Source organism: Pinus tabuliformis, chromosome 7, assembly GCF_031772625.1.
Source record: "Pinus tabuliformis cultivar Carrire ecotype Pingquan chromosome 7, CPIR1, whole genome shotgun sequence".
Lineage (NCBI taxonomy): Eukaryota > Viridiplantae > Streptophyta > Pinopsida > Pinales > Pinaceae > Pinus > Pinus tabuliformis.
This window is the reverse complement of record NC_142293.1, coordinates 1,440,358,764-1,440,382,844: the sequence shown is the minus strand read 5'-3', so window position 1 is coordinate 1,440,382,844 and position 24,081 is coordinate 1,440,358,764. Positions and strand designations below refer to the sequence as shown.

At 34.8% G+C, this 24,081-nt stretch overlaps 1 protein-coding gene across 1 annotated transcript; it reads right to left on the bottom strand.

Moving 5' to 3' along the window:
- Positions 1-7,214: 7,214 nt before the first annotated feature.
- Positions 7,215-9,687, bottom strand: LOC149253099 (uncharacterized). The gene is made up of 2 exons (XM_089459868.1): positions 9,147-9,687; positions 7,215-8,346 (listed from the first exon to the last, which is right to left on the bottom strand). The coding sequence occupies exons 1-2, from the start codon at positions 9,337-9,339 to the stop codon at positions 7,529-7,531; spliced, it is 1,011 nt and encodes a 336-aa protein (XP_089315994.1). The 5' UTR covers positions 9,340-9,687; the 3' UTR covers positions 7,215-7,528.
- Between the last annotated feature and the right edge of the window lie 14,394 nt (positions 9,688-24,081).

The following is a 24,081-nucleotide window of genomic DNA, read 5'->3' as shown; positions in this document are numbered from 1 at the left end:
TATCCACGTCAGCGCACGGGATCCATTTTCAAATGAAACTCTTCCCTCGCGCCCATTTCATTAAAATTGATTTTCGAACGTGGATGGCTCTGCAACCTGCTCTGCGCATCCGTTGCTAACAACCGCTGCATCCTGCTTCGCATGTCCTCTGCAACGTGCTCTACGACTGCTCTGCGCATCCGCTGCAACCATCCGCTGCATCCGATCACAGGTATTTCTCTGCAATCTAAAATTCCATAAGACTTTGGACATTTGACAAGTCTGCTATTTGTCTGCTGCGAAATGAGATGGGCTGAAACCCATAAACAAACGCCATGGCTTCATCAACGCCGTGCCTTCATTTTCGGGCGCCCCCTGATTAGTTCACTTTTATATGAAAATTGTTTTACCATCTGACATGCTCAGCACAGATAATTTTAGATACGAGAATGCATTAGAAACAACATTTAAGTTTTGCATCTAAACATTTTCTTGCCTCTGCAACCTCGTTTTCTCCCTCTGAGCGCGCTTAAAATTTCGAAGTTGAATATCTAAAGGTTCTCGGTGATCCGAAAATTCATTACTCTAGTTTAGCAGGCGTGATTAAACGGATACAAAGGCTAAGGTTGCATAATGGCTAGGCCTCAAAGATACAGAGGAGTCCGTCAGAGGCACTGGGGATCATGGGTCTCTGAAATCCGCCATCACTTATTGTAAAAACTTTGTTCTCTGTCTATTCTGAATTCACCAGGACTGTAAAATTGAAGTTTTTGAAGTTGTTCCCTAAAATCTGCAAACTGGCATTTTAAAATGGTCATCCTGAGGAGCCCTGCTTTTATGGGTCTGGAGATAATCGGTGTTTTGCTCAATAATCTGAATTCGTTTGTTGAGATCAATTCCAAAAATCCTAATTGCATCTTTTGAATATGTCATTCATCATCGTGAGCTTAGGCAACATGGATCTGTAGCAAAAATCATTGTAGTATAAGCCATTGACTTCCATTTTCCAAACTCTTCAAATCTGGAATTGCTCTACCATTTGCTCATATGTATATTCTTTCCTCAATGAAACTTCAACAACTTGCTACAACTTCTAAACACGTTTCCTTCACCTTTGTTTAATTCAACTTATCTTCTTCTCATTCTGAAGAAAATGACAAGTTACATATTGTTACAGATCTCATAAAATTGTTGAAGTGAATTGTCCACTCAATCTTCAAACTTATCTATAACCATTGTCCATTCATGAACAGATGTGACTTTTGTTGCAGTTTTCATTTGGGAATTTTAGTATATGTACTGGCTACTTGGATCCACTTTCTTCACCATCATAAAATGTAAACCATATATACTTGTCATTACATGAAAAAAGTTTCCAACAGTAGTCATTGTTATAATCCTCTATTTTTGTTCCAGACAGAGCATATAATAATTGTAGAATTGTTCAAGGGGTAATCACAACCAATAATTTATAGCACCAGCATTTACAAGCCATCATAAAATAAGAGGTAGGAAACATCCTTTGACCAGAAACCTATGACCTAAAATGGATAAGATATAGTAACATTATTGTGCTTAACTAGGACCGGTGAAACGTCAAATATTTTATCCGCCCCCTTATAAAACAACAACTTGTATTTTCCTTGACATGTTTTCAGAATTTCTTATATGGTTCCTGCAAATCCTTGACTACCTACAGAAAAATGATTCGAGTGCACCTAGATTTCTGTAGGTAGTCAAGGTGCACTCGAATATAGTAAAACTAGATTTCTGTAGGTAGTCAAGGTGCACTTGAACCAGGACTGTAAAATTTTGATTCTCTATTTATTGTGAATTCATGGTTGTAAAATCTCGGTTCAATATCTCTGGAAAAAATGTTGTTTTTGCACTGACTATATACATATCCATTTGGTTTCCATCTCAGAAACCCAAAGAGATTTTCAATTTACTTCGTTGTTTGGTTGCAATGTTTGTTAAGTATATGCATTGCTGCATCCAATTTTCCTAACCTGGTGGGGTTGTCGGTTCAACATTTGTATGTTGACAAGGCAGCTTCTTTTTGGCGTTGTAATTTTTTGATGGTTTTGCTGTTACAATATCACAATTCGGTTCCCTACATTTTGAAATGGCAGTTTGAATTGTCTTGAATTACATTTGATCTAACAGGACACTTCTGTTAGAACAAATAAATGCACCTACAGGTCTTTTGGGTTGGTGTTTTAATGCAACATTGAGCACAATATATTCTGACTGTGACCATTGTAATCCATGTGTAATGTTGCTGCGAAACATGGCCGTTTGAATTAGCCATTGACCTATTCCAGCTAAACGGATACAAAGTTGCAGGGAAATGAACAGAAGAAGAAATTAAGTACCTCTGAAGGGCAACTGCAGTGGAAAGCCCTGCAATTCCACCACCCACAATTACTATGCCTTCACATTGCTCATTGCTAATGCTGCTGCTGCTCATCTTCCTACCTCCTCAAACTTCAAACCAGTAGGGTGTCTGAAAGGTGGGTATGAGTAGGGCTCTCCACTGCAGAAGTCTTGAATGGTGATATCTCTGTTAGAAGTTTTGAAGGGTGAGATCTTTGTTTGATCTTTGTTTTTCTCGGGCGGGAGATCTGTTGCTCTACTTCTCTGTTTCGTATGGGTTTTCTCAAAGTTTTACAACAACACAAACAAACCATTAACTAATTTTTAGTTAATCTACCGAAGGATAAACCAAACAAAATTAACCTGAAGAGCTGTCAAGCCAAATTGTGGTAGAGGACTCATCCTCTGACACTTGCTGATGCTGAGGATGTGCATCCTCTAAGTCTTATCACTGATATGGTATTTTCTGTTATTTTTCAAGGATGTGCATTCAGACTTGAGGTAGCATAAAAATAATCAATTTCAATCAGGATATTTTGTCATGTTAAAGTATTCTAACATGAATCTATTTTGTTGTTGTCACTATGCAGTGCTTCTAAGCCCACGGAATGGTGGAAAAGTGGACACTATGCATTGAAGTATCATGCCGCCCCAATCCGGGTCCAGCATCTTTAAAAATTGTCCTTCACAATGGGGCAAAAAATCATGTGATTTATAGAATATGGGAAGTGCAGGGAAAGACAACCAAAGCACGTTTAATTCTTTTTCTATAAAGCACGTTGCGAAGATCCATAAAATCTCTTCTGATCTAATGGTTGGAGCAATCTCAAGTGTAGATGCAGGTGCCAGAGATGATTCAGGATCATCGTTCATTCCATTGGCAAACATTGATCAGCATCAATATAGGTCTCGACTATGTGTATACACCATGGTTGTCATTTTTATTGGGATTCTCATACCGTGGTTCTTTCAGTAAAGTACTCGTTAATGTACTTTTTTTTGGTTTTGTAATATCATTCACCTTGGATGTCCAATCATGTTATAACTGAATTCATGTGTCCAATTATGTACATTATATTTGAGGTGAACTAATTATTCTTAACCTACTGGTGATTCTGAAGGCCATCCACAAGTTGGCAAATGTGTGGATCATTGCTTTCAGTGCATATGAATATGTGAATGTTTGATTGGTTTTAATTATGTCCATTTAATATTTTTCAAACTTGACTAGACTACTATTGGACATGGAATTATAACTCCTCAGCTTAATAATATGTATGCACAATCTTCTTCAAGCATCATTCATGATTGCCTATTAATACTTGGAGGGTACCAAAGGCTCATAGTTACCTTGTTATCTACACCTGTTAATTCCATCCACATACTTGCAGCTGTTCCATAAAACAACACAACTATCTGCACAAGCAATCTGATTTCCTTCATTTGAAGCATTTTTGTTGAGTAGGGTTTGCAACACACAAGCAATTCTAGGTAATGTATCCTTTCTTTTCCTTGCTTTCCATACTATATGCACTCACCACATATTTATTTCCTTCAACTTGTTGCTTGACATGAAGTTGGAATCCTTAACACCTACATATAAACTTAGAATGCTGATGACTTGGAACATGTAAGTATTAATTCTCTTTTTGTTTCTTTAAGGACAACTGTTTTATAGCCAGGTTCAAGCATGTTTGCAAACCTCTGGTCGTCTGATGATAACCATTCTTCGACATTTGGGTGAGACAACCGTCACAACTGAACTTTAGTAACATTCATGTTAGACCTCTTATTTCTTGTAGGTTAATCAACCTCCATGCATAATTACGCTACACTCTCAGTGCATGGATGCTCACATTATCATGGAATAGCATTAATGATCCACAACTTCGTTAGAATAAATTTCTGCAAGAATACATTTCATACATAGAGCAGAGCAGACGACTTAAAGGAAAAAAAGGATGAAAATAGTCAACTGAGAGACCACATTCCTCTTGAATAATGTGCCAACGACCAGGAATCAACCAGAAAGTAGTTATGGAAAGACCATCTGCCATCTCAATCCTTTCCCTGTACTCATGTTGAAAAGAGATTGGTTGTGATGAACTCGACTTAAAATGGATCTTTAACAGTTTTGGAAAGACCATCTGTCATCTCAATCCTTTTCCTGTTACACATGTTGAAAAAATATGGTAAAATTGTTTTGTGATGAACTAGACTTCCTCAAAATCGATCTTAACATTTGTCTTTCCATAGTGCATGCACTCTTCATCTAGTTTATTACCATTTATGAATCACATAAATTTGGATGTTGTTTACACATTTTTCCATCAGCAAGAAAGAGAGTCAACTTTAAGGTCACGAGCTTTGAAAATTTGTTAATTGAACTCTGAAATTTGTTAATGGTTAGTTCTTTCTCTAGACCGGCTTTAGACTGAAAAAATAAGCACCTCTTAAAGAAAATTATTCCACCAGCTCCACTGAATTGAGGTTGTTCCTGATAATTACATATATAGAGATAATGACATGGGATATATCTCGGGGGCCATAAATGGCAAGTTTATTGTATTGATTCCTAAGAAGAAGAATCTGTAGAATTTTGTTGATTTTAGGCCCATATCCCTTTGTAAATGGGTTTATAAAGTGATATATAAATTGATTTCCAGAAGAGTTAAATTGATTTTATCGAATTTTATTACTCAAGAACAATTTTAATTTATGGAAGGAAGGAAGATACAAGACACCATTGGAATAGCACAGGAGATGATCCATTCAATTAAATATAGAGATCATAAATCATGTCTACTTTGGATTTGGTTAAAGCCTATGACTTCATTGATTGATAATTTTTGTTATTAATGTTGATCAAAATGGGTATGAGTAGACATAACTCAAAATGGATCATGGGATGTATTAAATCTACACATTTTGTTGTGGTTATCAATGGTTTACCTTCTAAGTTCTTCTCGGCCTATAAGGGGTTGAGACAGGGATATGCATTGTCACCCTTACTATTCCTTCTGCTAATAGACACATTAAGCAGGAAATTGAAGGATTCATGGGACAAAGGCCACATCAAAGGGGTCAGAGTTTCCAATTACCTATAGGTAACACATCTTATGTTCGTAGATGATATTTTATTTGGGGGATAGATTTCTATTGCTGAATGGTCCATCTTTCATAAAAGAATTAAGATATTTGGGGATACCTCTGAACTGTTAATCAATGAAACAAAGTCAAAATTAATACATAATGGAAAAGATGAAGCAGTATTGGAGGAAATAAGGTAGCTTTTTGGGATATCTTCCAACCATATAGATGATGGTTTCAACTACTTGGGATTCATTTTAAAACTGTGTGGATTCAAAATTAAGAAATGGGAATGGTTAATTGGCAAGTTTAAATATAAATTAGATAGTTGGAAACATAAATGGATGTCATTGGGGGGGAGATTGATTATGCTTAAATTTGTTTTACAAAGTCTATTATTATATTGGACACATTTTTTTCTGTTGCCTAAAGAAATTATAAAAAAGATTAAATCAGTTATGGGACACTTCTTATTTTCTCAATCCTTTCCCTGTACTCATGTTGAAAAGAGATTGGTTGTGATGAACTCGACTTAAAATGGATCTTTAACAGTTTTGGAAAGACCATCTGTCATCTCAATCCTTTTCCTGTTACACATGTTGAAAAAATATGGTAAAATTGTTTTGTGATGAACTAGACTTCCTCAAAATCGATCTTAACATTTGTCTTTCCATAGTGCATGCACTCTTCATCTAGTTTATTACCATTTATGAATCACATAAATTTGGATGTTGTTTACACATTTTTCCATCAGCAAGAAAGAGAGTCAACTTTAAGGTCACGAGCTTTGAAAATTTGTTAATTGAACTCTGAAATTTGTTAATGGTTAGTTCTTTCTCTAGACCGGCTTTAGACTGAAAAAATAAGCACCTCTTAAAGAAAATTATTCCACCAGCTCCACTGAATTGAGGTTGTTCCTGAGCAGCATCATCAAAAAAAATTCCTATCACCCGAGCAGCTAATATATGTAATTATCTCTATATAAACGATCTTCTACACATATCACAATCGGTAATTTAGTTGAAGTATACGCATTCCTATCACCATGAATACAAAAGCAAATTGCTATAATAAGCATGAACAAATAAATAACAGAGACATTAATATTGCAGAGGGAGATATTTCTTGAACTCTCTGTATCCAGTACTCATAATAACATGATGATTAAGAATGCAAACTTGATTTGTACAAAGTTGTATATGCCAGATTAGAATGCAAACACTAAGCAAAATCAGAAACAGAGATACACCCATGAAATGAAAGTCTGAACTGGCTAACATGTAAAGTCATTTGCCCAGCAATAGGCTAATAGCTGTATTTTAATTGCAAAGTAGACTGATATCAAAAAAATAAATCTACATAAAACAAGATAAAGTAATCCATAATATGAAAATGAAGGGTTACATATAACAATTCTTAGCAGTAAAAAATCAAAAACCATGCCCTTGGTTATTTAATCTCAGGCTCAACAAAAGAACAATAATCAATGCCACTTTCCAAAGTAAATTTTGAAAACTAATCCGAGCATACACAGCAATGAGAAATGAGCACAAGCAAGCCAGTAACCATTTAATCAGAATGAGATGGTCTTAATTCAGTTTCTAGAAGATGATCAATGCTACTCTATTTACTAAATGCAAGTCTGTTAAGATAACACAACTTCCCAACTTAAGATTGCAGTCCTAACAACTGAGTAATCAAAAACCATGACCTCTGTTTTTAAATCTCAGGCTCAACAAAAGAACAATAATCAATGCCACTTTTCAAAGTAAATTTTGAAAACCAATAATATTAACAGAACTGTTTCAATGGTCGCAAAAATGCAGAGCTTTTGATATTACAAAGACCAAGTTGGTTTGCCTGCGAAGGAACCACAAGCATAGTTAAACATACAAATAGAAGGAAACCAGTTTCAATGCCCTAACTAGCCAACAAATTTCACCAACCACTAAGAAGTTCAAGTTATTCAAAATTGTCCCAAGAGATTCACACATAATTATGTTCCCTGTCAACCTTTTAAATGCTCAATAAATCAAAGCTGGAGGGCCAAATCAGGCTGTGAATCAACCAGCATTCCAGAAGACTACCTAACTGGAGACCTTGGAGACTGTTTTTCTACATTCAAATCTGGTGGAATCGAATTTGAAAATTCAGATGTCTGTTGAGAAGGCTGTTTTGAAGGTAAAGACTTCCATAGTTGTTTTTGAGATTGGGATGTATCAGCTCCCATTGGTATCTGCCTGCAATTAAAAGGACTCTGTGTGGTTGAATTTGGCAATTCTAACATCGAGTTTACACCTCCCTGAGAAGTGGCATGAGATGACAGATTCTGAGGATGCATCCAGCTCAGCTGTGAACGAATATACAGAGGCATGTCCATGGGTGCCTGCTGTTGAATAAATTGAGGAACACTACTAGAAATGCCTGATAGTTTTGTATCACCATATGGTTCCCTGGCCACACAATTGGAATTACCATCCAACCTTCTATCAAAACCAGTGCTGCCAGAAGTTGTCGTCTGGACACTTGAAACAGGTTGCACATGTTCAGCTGGTTTGGCAGATGCCCATTGCATAAGTCGGTTACTTCTGGAGACAATCTCAAGCAATTTTGACTGGGATACATCTGAGGTAAATTTTGCACCTGCCAGATTGACCTCACTGGATTTAGCAATTGATGAAGCTGATTTCAACTCACTCTGTTTGACTCCTTGCAAAGGCGTTTGAAAATTTATATTGTTGGCTGACTGTGAACTCATAGATAGAGGAACAGGTAACCCAGTAGATTGAGACAGAGATACTAGTCCTGTAGATTGAGCAATTGTTGCAACTGTAGATTGAGCCAAGGTCTGTTGATCCTTGATCTCCTCACGCAATAACAAAGCACCAGGAGGAGCTTCAGCTGTAACAAAAAAGAAAAAAACACGTTGTTATGCAATCGCATACCCGCCATGGCCTTATATAACAAAACGAGCCAATTATATATATATACTCTTTGTCAGCTCAAAATTTATAACCAAAAATAAATAATCAAAATACAAGCATTATCCAAAAGGAAAAAGTGTACTGTAGATCTTATGAAATCAGAGTAAACAATCTCAGGGATCTGAGCAATTGTAAATAGTGTGATCTTATGAAATAACAGTAAACAATCTCAGGGATCAATGCTCAGAGCACTAGTTTGGTGACTTGCGGGCCTAAATGTTAAGTTCTAGTAGATTCGGACAAACAATCAAGGGTGAATGTTCACTCCTAACAGTCCAGGCCAAAAAAATCATATAGCAGTCGAGGCCAAAAATAATCATTTATACAAGTCCCTGGGGGAGTAGCTTCATGTGTCTACAAGCTGGTGTTGCACATCCACTTGCTAATATTGTGTATGTAATTGTGGTTATCCATATATCAGTTTAACTTGAAGTAACCATTTTTCCTTTTTCTGTTACTAGTCTCATAATTCAAGAATGCTTACACAGCCTTGTGAATGATCCGCATTAAGTAGCCAGAACTTATTATTATTAAAAAATGTTAATGGAAACCTCTAATTTATTGCAGTGTAATAGAAAAGAGCATACAGTTTGTATATAGAAATTTATAAGGATATTGATGCACTTTTACTGTTCAGCTTCATCTCTCCTTCAAACTTTCTTTCAAATCATTTCAAGGATAGTGATCCAAAAATTCAGATTCAGCCCTAAAACTTACAGGTAATAGATTTCAATAACCTCAAGTTTAAAGTGAAATTTCTGAATTTGCATTGAGCAGCAATTCTTGAAATTTCCACGGCTCCATCAGAACCACTGTCCTCACTTCCTCTGCCGCAAATAGGACTATGTGGGCACAGCAGCAGCAGTGACGAGGAGGCACAGTTACATAGGAGAAGCAGAGGCAAATGCATGCCTGCAGTGTTTTTTTCTAATTATCTGTTCTCCTTATTTAGCAGAGTGCTTTTCTTAGCTTCAGTTCATAATTAGAAGTTTGTTCTCCCCAGAAGTAAAACTGATGTTCTATTTTAGATTTGCTTTTCCAGACTTCGCAAAAGCACATGTCAGAGGAGATTTCCATAGACAGGTACAGCACAGTTTTTCCGAGGAGTGAAATGCTTGCTGCATGTGTTCATCCTCTTTTCATGAGTGCACTATTCTAAGAAATTTACTCATCCAGAAGGTGCTCTAATCTAAGCAATGTTAGGTTTTTCTAAATCTGGGTGCCCCACAGGGATGGGCTAATTTTGTAACATTCTAGCCTTTTCTTCATCTACAACAGAAAGGCAGGGTTGGAGGGGTTTATTAATTCAGTTTTTGAGTGTGTACTTTGTATAGTTTTCTTCTTTCAGTAAATAGAAGAAAACAGATGTCATTTAAGTGCTGCAGAATTCTTCTGGTCCTTAATGTTCATACTTTTCAGTTATGCCTGCGTTGGTAGTTAATCTAGCTTTCTATATCTGTAGTTTTATGAGTTCTTCGTTTAAAGCTATCTAGGTTTTAGTTTGCAGGTCTGCTTGCCATGTACTGAAATATAAGTTTATAACACATATGCCCCCACAGACATTTCCTTCCAAACAGGGACATCCCCTTGAGTGCCCAACTCTCTAGGGATGGAAAAAGTTAAAACACAAAGGATTCACCCCCAAAGGGTGGGGAATCCAAAAAGTGCTCATAACCAAAATCGCTATAAGTTAAATCAAAAGTGACTAGATAAAAGTCCAGTTCAGAGTTAATGGAAACCTATAAGTTAAATCAAAAGTGACTAGATGAAAGTCCAGTTCAGAGTTAATGGAAACCTCTAATTTATTGCAGTGAAATAGAAAAGAGCATACAGTTTGTATATAGAAATTTATAAGGATATTGATGCACTTTTACTGTTCAACTTCATCTCTCCTTCAAACTGTCTTTCAAATCATTTCAAAGATAGTGATCCAAAAAGTGCTCATAACCAAAATCACTATAAGTTAAATCAAAAGTGACTAGATGATAGTCCAGTTCAGAGTTTCCAAACTATTGTGAAAATTTGGATCGTGAAGGAATTGATAGTTTTAGGGGTAACTCAATTAATTATGGTTATAAAAATAAGTGTTATATATAAGGAGGTTTGAGATTTAAATCTTGTCTGCTGAAAAAGCATATGTACGTGCTAATATTGTGTATGTAATTGTGGTTATCCATATATCAGTTTAACTTGAAGTAACCATTTTTCCTTTTTCTGTTACTAGTCTCATAATTCAAGAATGCTTACACAGCCTTGTCCTATATAAATATTTGTAAAGCTTATTCTCTGTTGGAAAGTCCAGTATCCTCAACTAAACTAACCATTTTAAATCATCTATAGTTTAGATGATCTCTTTTTATCTGTCATGATTTGCTGTTTATGGTTAATTCAATAACCAATATCTTTTTCCTCCTCCATTGCGGATGCAAGTATCATTAAGGGCTAATAGTAGTATTGTCAAAGAACTGAGCTATTACTGTCAAAGAACTGAATTCTTACTGTCCAGAAAGCTAGACACAATTAGCCATTCGTAAATTCCCATATATTGTATCATTTGTAATGTAAAAGAGTTGGCTTTTTTTTCCAAAACCGTGAATTTTTTGTAAAGCATATAACTTCAGAATTTAATAAAAGACTTATGGCTTTAGTTAATGGCAAAGATTGTTTACATGTGAGTGCCTCCTATTTTCCGCATACATTTGAGGTTGTATAAAACACTGGGTGAGGTTGGGTTGAGTGTCAACTCCCTCCTGAGATCCCACGGCAGAGTTATGTCCTTTACTGAGTAGATCAAGGTGACAATGTATCACTGCTGATCTTTCTGAAACCATAGATTGCTGCTTTTATAACAATTCTTAGATGTATTTGTTTAGCTGTTGAGAGTGTCTCTTCACGCTTTCTCATCTTATTATTTAGCCTAAGTATTCAGTATGAATGATTATGTTGCATAATATATTCTTTAGATCTTCCATCCACATCTCTTTCAAGCTATTGTACTTTATTACAGCTGAACGCCGACACTTTGATAAGATCTCCGCAGGTAGGGTTTTATTTGTTAACCGTGGTTTGAAAACCCAAAGCAACGGCCCTATACAACAACGTCTTAATTGTGAGCAATAATTGTGTATGGGTTTCTACACAGTCGATCAGCCAAACCGTTGGTTAATATGAAATGCAATTAAGCGAACACAGAGATGATTTTATAATTACAGAATGTTGAGAGAATCCGAGGGTTTTAGCAGTCTTTAAAACAGATTTAAAACTCAATGAATGTTTAAAACCACGATTTGTCATTTGCAGAGAAGGTGCAGGAATTTACCAGGAGGTAACAGAGCTCAGTCCGGCGGGCACTGGATGTGCAGAGTTTCGGTGGCCAGCGCTGCGCTTCAGTCCTGCGGGCACTGGGTTGCAGAGCAAACGGGTTCTGGTTGCAGAGTTATGGTGGCGCGCGAAAATAGTTATCAGAATTATGTTATTGAACGAGACGGGGTGGGTCCGACGCCAGAATTAGGTTTTTGAACGAGACGGGGTGGGTCCCGCGTGGGTCATCGGAAACGCGAAGTGGCCGCCGGAGTCCGATCCCTATGGATATGTATGCCATCCCAAGTTTGCACCACATACATAGCTGGCCAGCGCATTAATGACACAATATATGGCTGGTTAGCCCTTGCCCTTCTGTCCCACGACGTCGCTCTAAGTTCAATCTCGAGATAGACGATTAGATTAGATAGACACCTATGGTTTTGGTGTAGTTGCGTTCAAGGGAAAAAAAGATGGCATTATGTTAGATTAATGCAAATGACTCATTCTTGAACATAAAGGTTATATGTGTATCTCACTTTTCTACTTTCTACTTAAACAAGGAGTGAACATTGAGCATAGTTGTAAGATTAATCAAATTATCTTAGTTGCATTATAAGTAGATGATTAAATCTTATAAAATAATCCTAGTTGTCTCATAAATCTTATCAAAACATTTTAGTTATTTTATAAATTTTATGTTTTAGTTATTTTATAAATTTTATTAAATTATTTTAATTGTTTTAGACGCTTTAAGATAATTAAGGGGAAGATTTTCTATTAGAAATTTTGAAAAGTGATTTATTAAGAAAAGAAAGGAGGATGCGCCAACAATTGTGGAAAAGCAACATTATAGTTACAACATATAAACAACCACAAAGGTTTAAAGAGAACAATTTACTCATCAAATCGATACACACGACCATTGATCCACAAAACACCTCTTTTCAAGAGTGCTTTAATCAACCATCCATAACATAAACAAAGAGTATACAAAGAGTTTTCTCCACAACTTCTAGCAATGATCATAGTGAGAGGTGTTTCTATTTTATAAAGAAGAAATAGAACAACCTTCTCAATAGAAAACATCTCTTTCAAAGATCTAGCCTAGAAAATTATAACAACCATTATCTCCTCAACTAACTATGACGATATGGTCAAGAATGAGTAAAATATGAGGTGGATATTCCCCTATACAACCATGTCCATAATGAAGAAGGAATGAGTCAAAATGATCCCTAACTAACTTCTTGAATCAAGCCAACTATCTCAACCACCAAGTTGTCCTCTTCAAAAGAGTGAAAAGGTCTAGATGTGTGGCACATGTGGGATTTATAGACCCTCTAGAGGTGGGTGACTCCATTAAATATGCTCAAATCATGGCTACTACAACCTCCAAGGTGGAACATCTCCCACAAATAGTGCAATGATCTCCTCAAAAGGCCCAACAACCTCCTCAAAGGGTAGAAACAATCTCCATAAATCGTGCAATGACCTTACCATAGCTCCCCATGCAATGAGAATGATCCATGCATGATATCACAACAATCCATGCATCATACAATGTCCAATCCATGGTTCGCAATGTCTAAGGCAGTCAGAAATCCCAATGCATGTGTAATAGATCCTAAAGTAGACATGGATACCAATGCAAGTACATAGATTTTTTAGGCATATACACAAATCTCAATGCAATATAAAGATGAATCATGTCAAAATGCAAGTACCATTAGGTATAGAAACTTTAAGTATCATCCTCTAACTTCATATTAACTCGGAATTAATAACATGTTTCAAGACATGACATTGATGACATCAATCCTTATTACATGTGACAACACCTAAGACAAGAAACAATTCTCATGACACTGAGTGAAGTGTATGTGCAATGATAAATGCTATAACTAGGTGGGTAACTTCATGAGTTGACTTTAATAGCCAAGATAGGATTGTTAAACATATTTGTTCACATGAGCATTTTTAAAGATGAGGGTGCACTTTCACAATGAGATACCATTTCCTTGACATTGTTTCTTACTACCCCTTTTCTTTCTTTTTCTGTTATTAGATTTGTCCAGTGGAGACTTAAGAGCAAGGAATTATGGTTATAGGTTGGGGATGAAAACACAAAATTCTTTCACATGTATGAAAACTATAGAAAGAATATAAACTCTATCTAGAAAATTGATAAGGGAGATAATACATGGGCTACAAATTTCAAGGAAATGACTTTTAAAAGTATAAAACTTTTTTCCTCCCTTTTTAAGGAAGACATTTGTGCTACTATAGTAGAAGCAACAAGGATGCCAAACTCATTTCCTACTTTGTTAATGAGGAATATAATTGAGCCCTAATAAAGGATGTCGGGAAAGAAGAATTATATCAAACTTTGTTGAGTTCTTAAAAGGAAAAAATTTCTAGTCTCGAAGGACTATTAAAGCCATGATTTGAGCATATCTAGAAGCAATTATAGTATATTAGATATTGCTTTCTTGGGTCCTAAAAGGTGTTATAAATACCACCTGAACCACATCAAGTGTTCACCTGAAACGTCATATGTTTCAACTCCTTAGCACACAATTTTTCCAAGAACCACTTCTACACATGAAACTTTGCTACAAATGTATATGGTATGAAGTCCAAACAAATAAAAATTTGGCACTAGACTCATGGAAAAATCTCCTTAGAAAATCCTTTAGAGGATGGGGCCTAAAATAATCCCTTTCTCTTTTCAAGGTCTTTTGTAAAAAAATATGTGGAGGATCATTTAGGAAACAAGTTTGTATGCCCAAATAGTAAGAGCTAAGATTATAGCTTGTAATTCAATGGAGGATTGGATAATATGCCATATCAAACAATATAATAATGCCTTCTTAATATGGAAAGTTGTTATCTATGCCTTCCACTTGGTTGGAAAATAGTTGGTCGGGAAAATTAGAAAAGGGGATAAATTACAAATTTCTCTTAACCCCTAGATAGGAAGCAAAGGAATTAATATACCTCCACTTTGGATGATTCAAGAATTAACTAACAAAGATTACACTAGTCTTTGATAAGTTTCGAATTGGGCAAGGACTATGACTTGGCACCAATGGTGGTCAACCTAGGAACAAAGTTGGATTGGGGTAGAATATGCAAAGGCATGGAAAATATATAAATACCTTATGATAGACAATAATGTTAAACTTAAGGAATCAATTTATCTAGTCATTAAATCTAGCTAGCGCATATGTTCCTATATTAGGACATAAACCAATAGTGGAAGAAGGAAAACATGACAAATAAATATAGTGCTGGAAAATTATATGGAAATTAAAATGTCCCACAAAAATAAGATATTTATGTGGTTAACTTTACTCAACAAGGAACTCACATGGGATGTTCTCTAGAAGAATAATTTTATAGGACAAATATGGTGCTTTCAATGTCATCGAAAAGAGGAAGATATTGTTTACCTCATCCTGGAATGTCCATATTCCAAGGAGGTATAGAAAGAGGTGGAAAGTTCAATAGGTTTTAGGAAATTGTGGGAAGGAATAAGTTAGAGGAGCCCTTCATGACATAGTCACTACCTCTGAACATAGTATGGGGAGTATGGCTTGCCAAAAATATAAAGTTATTTGAAGGCAAAAGACCCTTCCTCTCGAATTCCATAAATATTTTAAATGCCTATCCATAAGTGCAAGGAAAAATATCCCTCATAAGTAGTGGAAGTGGAAATAAATAAAAATATTCCATGCTCTCTTTTAGATGGTGCTTTACAAGGAATTCCATCTAATGAGGTTCTAGAGGCATACTATACCTATCTTCAAATCTCACTATTTATTTTAAAGCTATAATTGGTTAAGAAACCAATCATTTTTATGAAATAATGGTTTAAAGCTAGTTCTAAAACTAGTGCAAGAGTTTAGCATAACCTAATTACAAACCTTTGGAGACTCAACATTAGTTATCAAATGGATGCACAAATAATTTTTCCTCAATAATTTTACATCACTACCATTATATGATGAATTTGTCAATCTACTTAATCTTTTTCATATACATCTTTGTCTCATATTTATAGGGATAAGAACAATGTTGCAAACTAGTTCTCAAAAGCTAGAGTTGGGTTCCAAGGGACTTGGATTATTTCAATAATCTAGAATCGACACATTGCATATATCATGAATCATGTCCCTAAACCTATAATATTTTTAGTGTTTTATCTCATATTTGTATAATGATAAACTTTCACAATTTATTCGATGAATGATTAATGCACTACTTTAAATCATATTTGTTTTTCTTGAAATATGAAATTAGACAAAAACAAGCTTCAATTTTTTTTGTGATGATAAATCAAACATTACAATGTCATGTAAAGGGATCAACAAAACTTATGCATGTGATAGGCATTTGACCATATATTTTTTTATACTAATAAAAATACAGTTTTTTTCCTTGGAAAAAAATAAATACACGTTGAAATGCATCATTTCCTACATCTCATCCATGTAATATATGCTTCACACCATGCCATCTCTGAGTCAAATGGAGTCATCTTAGCATCACATTTTGTGACCCTATGTAAATAAAATCTCTATGCTCAAGTCATGTCAATGTTGTATAATACAATACTATGACAAAAAATAATGCATCACCATGGCATTTTCAAGAGTTGCTACAATGTCACTATAACATCATAAAATTGTTATGGTAACATCACATTTACCATTAATAACTACACTATCAATGCTATTATTTTTATTATAATTATAGTTCTATTAAAATTTAAAAAATATATATAATTATTATAATTTATGTTAAAAAGAATTACGATAACCATGATAATTTTTGAAGATTCAAATATTATACCTAATTATAATATTGTAGGTGATTATTTTGGTTTGAAAAAAATATACATAAAAATTCCACAATAAAACATATATTTTAGTATTAGAACTTATAAATTTGGTGAATATTTCTAGCTTAAGCATCTCTTATGTAAAAAATATGTAGATTTTTAAAGTGAAAATGACTAATTAAAAAAATATTTTTTGGGGGGAAATACCCCAAAATTAATTAATTGATGAAAAAATGACCAAAAAAATCCCTTAATTATAATTATTATAATAAAAATATATAATATTATACTAATAATGCTTATAATAATTATAATAGTAAAATGATAATTAACAAAAATCATTATAATTATTATAATTATAATTTACTAGTGGCAAGTGAAGGGGAATCATCATTGACTTTGAGGGAAATCAAGAAGTAAAATATGCCTAGGGCCTAGGACCACCATGAATAATGAACCTTTGACATTAACCTTATACAAATTCCATTTGCTTCATAAATCCCAAAGGATTCATGTGACAATAGTAGTGGTAGCTTCTATGGTCACTCTACGAGCAATTAAAAACAAATTTATATCCAAGAGGCCAAACCATTCATGCTCCAACTACTTGCACATAATTCAATGATGAAACAAATAATAGTTATGAGGTGATGTTATTTCATTATTGCATTATTTGGCTCAGTTGTACCAATTGGAATTCGTTCGGTAGCATTACGATTTAGTGAGAAGTTTTGGTTTGTTCTTCGTTTGGATTCTATCTGCCCAGATGCGATCCAAGCAGGTAAGTGCTTGAAGAGTTGATAGAGAGGGACAACTTCATTTTTTTGTGGCTTTTAAGGTTGTCTCTCTTCCTCATTTTGGTTCTGGATTCTTTAAGCACACAATAAAATTATCTCTAGTTTCATCCTCCATGGGTTGGGAAGTTTAAAAAAGGAATGTGCTTATGTTATAAGAAAAATTCCTTTTAGGATCAGCCAAAAATTGAAATCATTAGAAAAATGTCAGTGAGTAATTTGACAATGTCAAGTTGGAAGTCTAATTTTATGTTTTCACCTTTTGATATATCTATTTAGAAACCTTACTAGGTAAGCTATGTAAACCACACTATCAAAACTAATTTAAGGGTTTGTGATAAATCTAAGTCAATCATCTCATAATGGAGCATATGATATTCCATTGCTACAGTTTCAAAATTCTAAATTTCTATTTGTGCGCCCAACAATAGCACATTTTAAATTATGAACCTCCACCATTAAATTGTTGGAATGAAACTAGTCGTGATCTTGTGAAAGTCCATTCTCAATAATTGGGGTTAAAATCTTGTTGAAAATGTTTTGAACACCTCATTAAGAAGCCTTGTTTTCACTCTATGTCAATTTATAAATAATTTAATCAATGAAGTCATGGCTATGAGATTTGCTCCTCATGAAAAGCACAACTCTTACACTTCCTAGACTATGGATGAACTTGAAATTATGCAACTGAGGGGTCATGGAATATAATAGAGAAAATATAAAAATAGTTCATTGTAACTTACCAAAAAAAACTCCCTACCCAATTCTCTTCATGGATGTTGGTATGTTCCTCATTGAATGCAAATCCCTACAATTTTATATTCTATGTAAGCTCAAGTTGGAAAAACTTAACCAAAATGATATTCCCATCATTTCCACATAATCGTATTGAACACATTTTTGTAAAAAGCTGGAAAATTGATTTTGATAAGTGATTAAAACTCTATGACTTCCAAGATGATATAATCCTTTTCTCTATGACAAAAACTTAAAGTTGAAAATAAAGTATAAATTTTTTTATGGAAAAATAAAATATCAAAGACAAAAGAAAACAATGTAATTATAAAAGCACCATCAATTTCAAGCTTAATCATCCTTCCTATCATTATAAGATTACAAGCCTAAAAAATGGTAATCCCTCACATGAGTTTCCTCACAAAATCAATAGACACACTATTTGGAAAACAACATGGAAAAAAATAAAAATTGCAACCTATGCAACTTCAAAGAGATTGAAGACAAAGTTGCTTTCCTTTTACACCACATTTTAGATAACAATATTTGGAAAGCAACATGGAAAAAAATAAAAGATGCAACCTACGCAACTTCAAAGAGATCGAAGACAAAGTTGCTTTCCTTTTACAACACATTTTAGATAACAATATTATGTGTGTTTCTAATTATGCACATCATCTATATTGGAATTGGGCTTGAGGAATTTCAAATTTTTAAATTATAAATGACCAAAATTTAATAATATAGGAATATTCTTTGTCTAATACATAATCCAATGGATAGTATAGAAGGTATGTGAATGCTTTTTTAGTTTCTTTAATTTGCTCCTATCTTTAATTTATTAAAAGATAATTAATGAAATGTGGCAAAAATCAAATGTAGCTTTGGCAGCTCTGCTTCATTTGGAGTGGATATTGAGTGCACCTTCATTAATTTATAACATTTGAATTGTTAAACTCATTCTTAGAAGTTTTTAGAAAGGATTAGGTTTGAAACGACTTAGTGAGTTTAATTCTCACTAAAGTCAATTTTGGGCTTGATATTTTATATGTTTAACTCATTTTGTAAACCTTTTATTGAAATATATATATATATATATATATATATATATATATATATATATATATTGGTTGATTAATAGAATGTATTCATAGTTATTTACACATTAGATATACAAAGAATTTTGTAATACTTGTATGAATCATGTCAATTTATTTATCAAATTTTGGAATTTTATCTTCTTGTCAATTATATAAAAATTTAGCATTTAGTTACTTTTGGTTTGTTAGGATTATAAAAAGAGTAAAAGTAAAAGTAATTCATCAATGAAAAATAAAAGCATCATATTCAACTTATACTTTGGAGTTATATTACTTTAATATTAATATTATTTATAACATTAATGTTTTTTAATATAGATAATAGTAATAATTATAAAGGTTGGTTATCATATAAATGATTGAAAATTAAGTAGTTAGATTATATCAACCACGTTTACTAATGTGGTTGTGCTAGTGACATTTGTAATCATAATTTAGTTTATTAAATTCTAAATCAAAACAAAAAAACTAAGCTTGAAGAGTTGTGAATCTAAACTCACCACCACCATCACCACCAATTATTACATGAAAAAACTTTTTCGCTTTAAGAGTGTTAATGTAAGAGTAACTAACAAAAATCAATTAAAATGGATAAGGATCCTTGCACATGAAAATTTTCTCATAATATTTTGAATTAAAATCAGTGTTATTCTATTTGGAATTTTCACTAATAAATTTTGAGAATATAGTTATGGTTGTGAAAAATGAAATATTATGTTTCAAGAAGTTTTAAGTTTAAATCTATAAGCATATTAGAAAGACGTGGTTCACCTAATAATTATAATGGTAACAGTGGAAATTGATCTCGTATCATACCAGTATGAAACTAACCCATTGCCAAAAAAATAAATAAATAAATATATAAATAATCATAATAATTTTGTAATCAAAATTATTTTTACAATAAAATATTTTTTTATCTTATTAGTCCCTGCCATCTGGCAATGGCCAGGGACTATAGTAATCGAAATGTCGGGCGTAAGCATTAGTTCAGCTGCTTAACAATACGCAATAACCAAAGTTTGTAATCAAGTTCATAATATTTTACACTGCAACCTCTTCCACCATCTTATTTGGCCTCTTCCCGAGGCGGGGAGGCAGAAACATAGGTTATATTCATTAGTTTATTCCCGTTTACTTCCCATAAACTAACAATTGAATTAATGCTAACATTAATTCCGTAACTTTTAATGTTTATTATTTTTTCATTGCCTACGTTTTATAAAAAGGTTTTATAAACTTTGGTTGTTGCAGGAAGATGCATGAAGATGGAAAGACAGGTGGCTTGCATGAAGTTGAGTGTGGCGAGAGGAGCGCTCATGGGCGTGGCGAGAGGAGGCCTTGCATGAAGATGCCCATACGGGGGTGCTGGGATCGTTGTCTATTTAGGATCTCTTCCCTCTTGTAAGCCATCTCTGAGACCCTCTTGTAAGCCATCTCTGAGACTATCTCGGCTTATGCCACAATGGAAGGTGCTGGGATCGTTGTCTATTTAGGATCTCTTCCCTCTTGTAAGCCATCTCTGAGACTATCTCGGCTTATGCCACAATGGAAGAAGCTGCTCGGTTCTCGCAGGCAACTTTGATAGGAATCCCAGTTCAGCCTTCATCGTCTAGAGATGGAAGAAGAACCAGGCGACTTTGACAGGAATCGTGGAAGAAGAACTAGGGGACTTTGACAGGAATCGTCTACAGAAATTGTAAGTAGCATTAATGAAATAGAGAAAGCTGTTAAAATTCATTTTGATACTAATTCAGTGGGAAACCGGCTTTGAACTCTGAATGCTTTGAACTCTGAACGCTGACAATGGATATTTATGTAATTCAAGTTAAACGAAATATAGCGCATGTAATTAAGTTAAACAAAATATAGCACTTGTAATTAACCTAAAATTATTCTGGATGCTACAGGGATACAAATTGACTATGGATAACTGCAGAGCGAATGCACAATGCCTGACAGAAACCTTGAAAAGACTGAGCGAATGCAAAATACCTATCAGAAATCCTTGAAGAGACTAGGAGGATTTCATTCCTTTGGTAGCCCCTGCTAATATGAATTCTGTTGGCTGCCGTTTATTCCAAAGCTTCGTAGAGCCCTGCCTGCTTGAGTGGAATGGCAGGCTTCCCTCCTCTCCTACCCCACCGAATTCATTTTTTGACTCCGCATAGTAAATACTTTTTCCCCGGATTCTGGCTACTCTGCGCTGTCCTCGTAATTCCTTGGCTTCACTAGACAGGCCATATTAAAAATGAATGAATTGGGTTTTATTTTTTATTTTAAAATTTAAATTTCAAAAGTTCAGCTCTAAATAATTTTTTTAAGATATACAGATATTTATAATTTGAATTTTTAAGATACACAGATATTGCTTACTTTACCTTCGCTCTAGATGCGCGGTACTGCTCTGCTCATCTATATCTGCAGTCAAGACTAAGTGATAAGCGCTGCCATTCTTTCCTCCCCGCAACAACTTGAATCCTCCTTACATGGTGAAGAGATCATACATCACTAGACTAGTTACAATACTCTAATTACTTTTAAAGATCCTTCTACTTAATCTCAAGCTTCACAAAACTTCTGCATGCCAAAGGCTCAGAATCCTGCCTTCAGCGATGGAAGAAAGCCAGAGGCACAAGACTGAACTGCTCCTCTCCACCCTTCAAGGACCTTTTTGTTGACCACCACTAGGCAGGTAGCATTCTAAGCACAGTGATCACTCACACTTCCCTTGATTGCTCTGCAAATTGTCAATAACACCGACACCTTCTTGAGGGATTTCTTGGCAGAGTCACACATGATCTCAATGACCTGCTTCAATCTCTCGGCCTTGCCCATATATACATTGGGCAAACCCTACAATAAGGCATTGAATACAGTTGTGGGTCTGGCTATCTCAAACTGTGCTCTGAAATCAATGTCCACAAAGAAATGGTCTCCATCAATTATTACATCTATGTACTCATAATTCCCTACAGGGAATCCACCAATGTGCTCCCATCTTGATTTGCAGAGGCCTGCATTGTAGCCCAGTCCACGCAAATAATTCATCACACACCGCCTCAACCAGCTTTTCTGGTCAATAACCTGATGTTTATTCACATTGGAAATTTCAACTTCGTTTTGATTTATCTCAAGAGCCCTAACAACCTCCTTGTGCAAGAGAAACTCAACTGGGTTGTTAATGCTGGACAAGAACAGGCCTTCTCACCGACTCAATAGAAGGGCCTCGGATCCCTAAGGTCCTCTCCTTGCTTTTAAAGAGGTTCCTTCCGGCGGCAGAAACATGGCAATAACCGGCCGTAACTACAGGGGCTGGAAGAAAGGCAGTACAAGGTTACGAGCATAGATGGAATGAGCTTACGGCCAACTACAGCAGAGGGAACCACATTCTCTACCAAATATCCATGCTTCCCTCTACAGAAGCTGTTTATATATTACATATGTTCGGGAGTTAGGCCTGCGAGAGATATAATATTTCAACTTGACAGAGATAGGAGTAAGACAACGGAATTATGTTCTCAATCCTCTTTACGCCATTCCTTTTACTATAAACATCAGGCAGGTAGTCGAGAGGGATTGCAGAGCACTATATCTAGATATTTACGAAGCGCATCTCACAACCCTGCAATTCCCCTTATCTAATTCCTATGAGACCACTCAGATATGAATGTAAAACTAAAAGACTTGAAACGTGACCAAAAGTATAAAACTAAGCATTGCTGTCAGCCTGCATGGGCATTTGAATGCTTATTGACTAAGTGTCAAGCCATATATGACATTTGTTGAAGGTGATTTCTTAAACGTGCTTTGAGGGTTGTGGTACTTTTATGAGGTATCTTCTTTGCCACCTGTCATCGGAGCGTGGAGCAGCAAGATCACCCTTTCTCGCATGGAGTCGCGCATGCCAAGGGCGGAATCTGGGACATTCAAATATGGAAAACACATTCTTCAGCGCTTATGTAAACCAAAAGTCAATCCCAATCCTAGGCATTCCACTCATTAGAGCTTAGTTTCCTTTTGAGGCTTAATGTATTTATAACGTATTAATAGAAGAGTTTGTTCAAACATTAGCATGGTCATTAACCAGATAGATCATAGGAAAGAAAGACAAAGATAGTCACATGATTTTGGGCATAGTACTTAAATTTAAATCACCACTCTAACCAATATTTTAGTGTATTTGCGTGAATTTGTTTTAACAACAAGACTACCATCTTTTTTGCATGAATTTATCTCAATCCAGACTCGCCGAGAACATAAACTACGATGTAAAACTAGTCCCGAGGTTTTCCTGTATACATTAGTAATACAAATTTTAAAATAGTTAATAAAGCATAGACATTGGATCCTTTCTAAAAGTCGTATAATGTACAGAAACAACTAGCTAAACATTCTTGCAGACCTAATGAAGATTTAGAGCCCTCACAGTCACTACTTTCAATATATAATGTTAATTGTCTTGTTTATTTACTAACCCTTTAACTTACTCCAGATTGGTTGGATGGAGCTGCGATTGACCAAAATACCGCGTTGAGTTGAAAGTAATGTATATGGCGTTAAATTTTTTTGTTGAAATGATTTGCTGCTTATTAAGTGCAAACAGTATATCATGTACGCTTTTCACATATTTCTATTACTTTGATCTATATGATCACGACACCCACACACAACATTCTTATGGGCTGCTTATGTAGAAAGATTTAGTATTGTCTGGGAACATAGGGATAAGTCGTACTTTTATAGCATTTTTTTTTGAATTTCCAATGATAAAAATTATTAAGTTATTGGCAATAGGATCTGTATTGAGCACCTGAAAATTCACTGTATTTGCAAACTCACTGATTCTTTGGTTGCATCTTATTTTTCAAAATGTC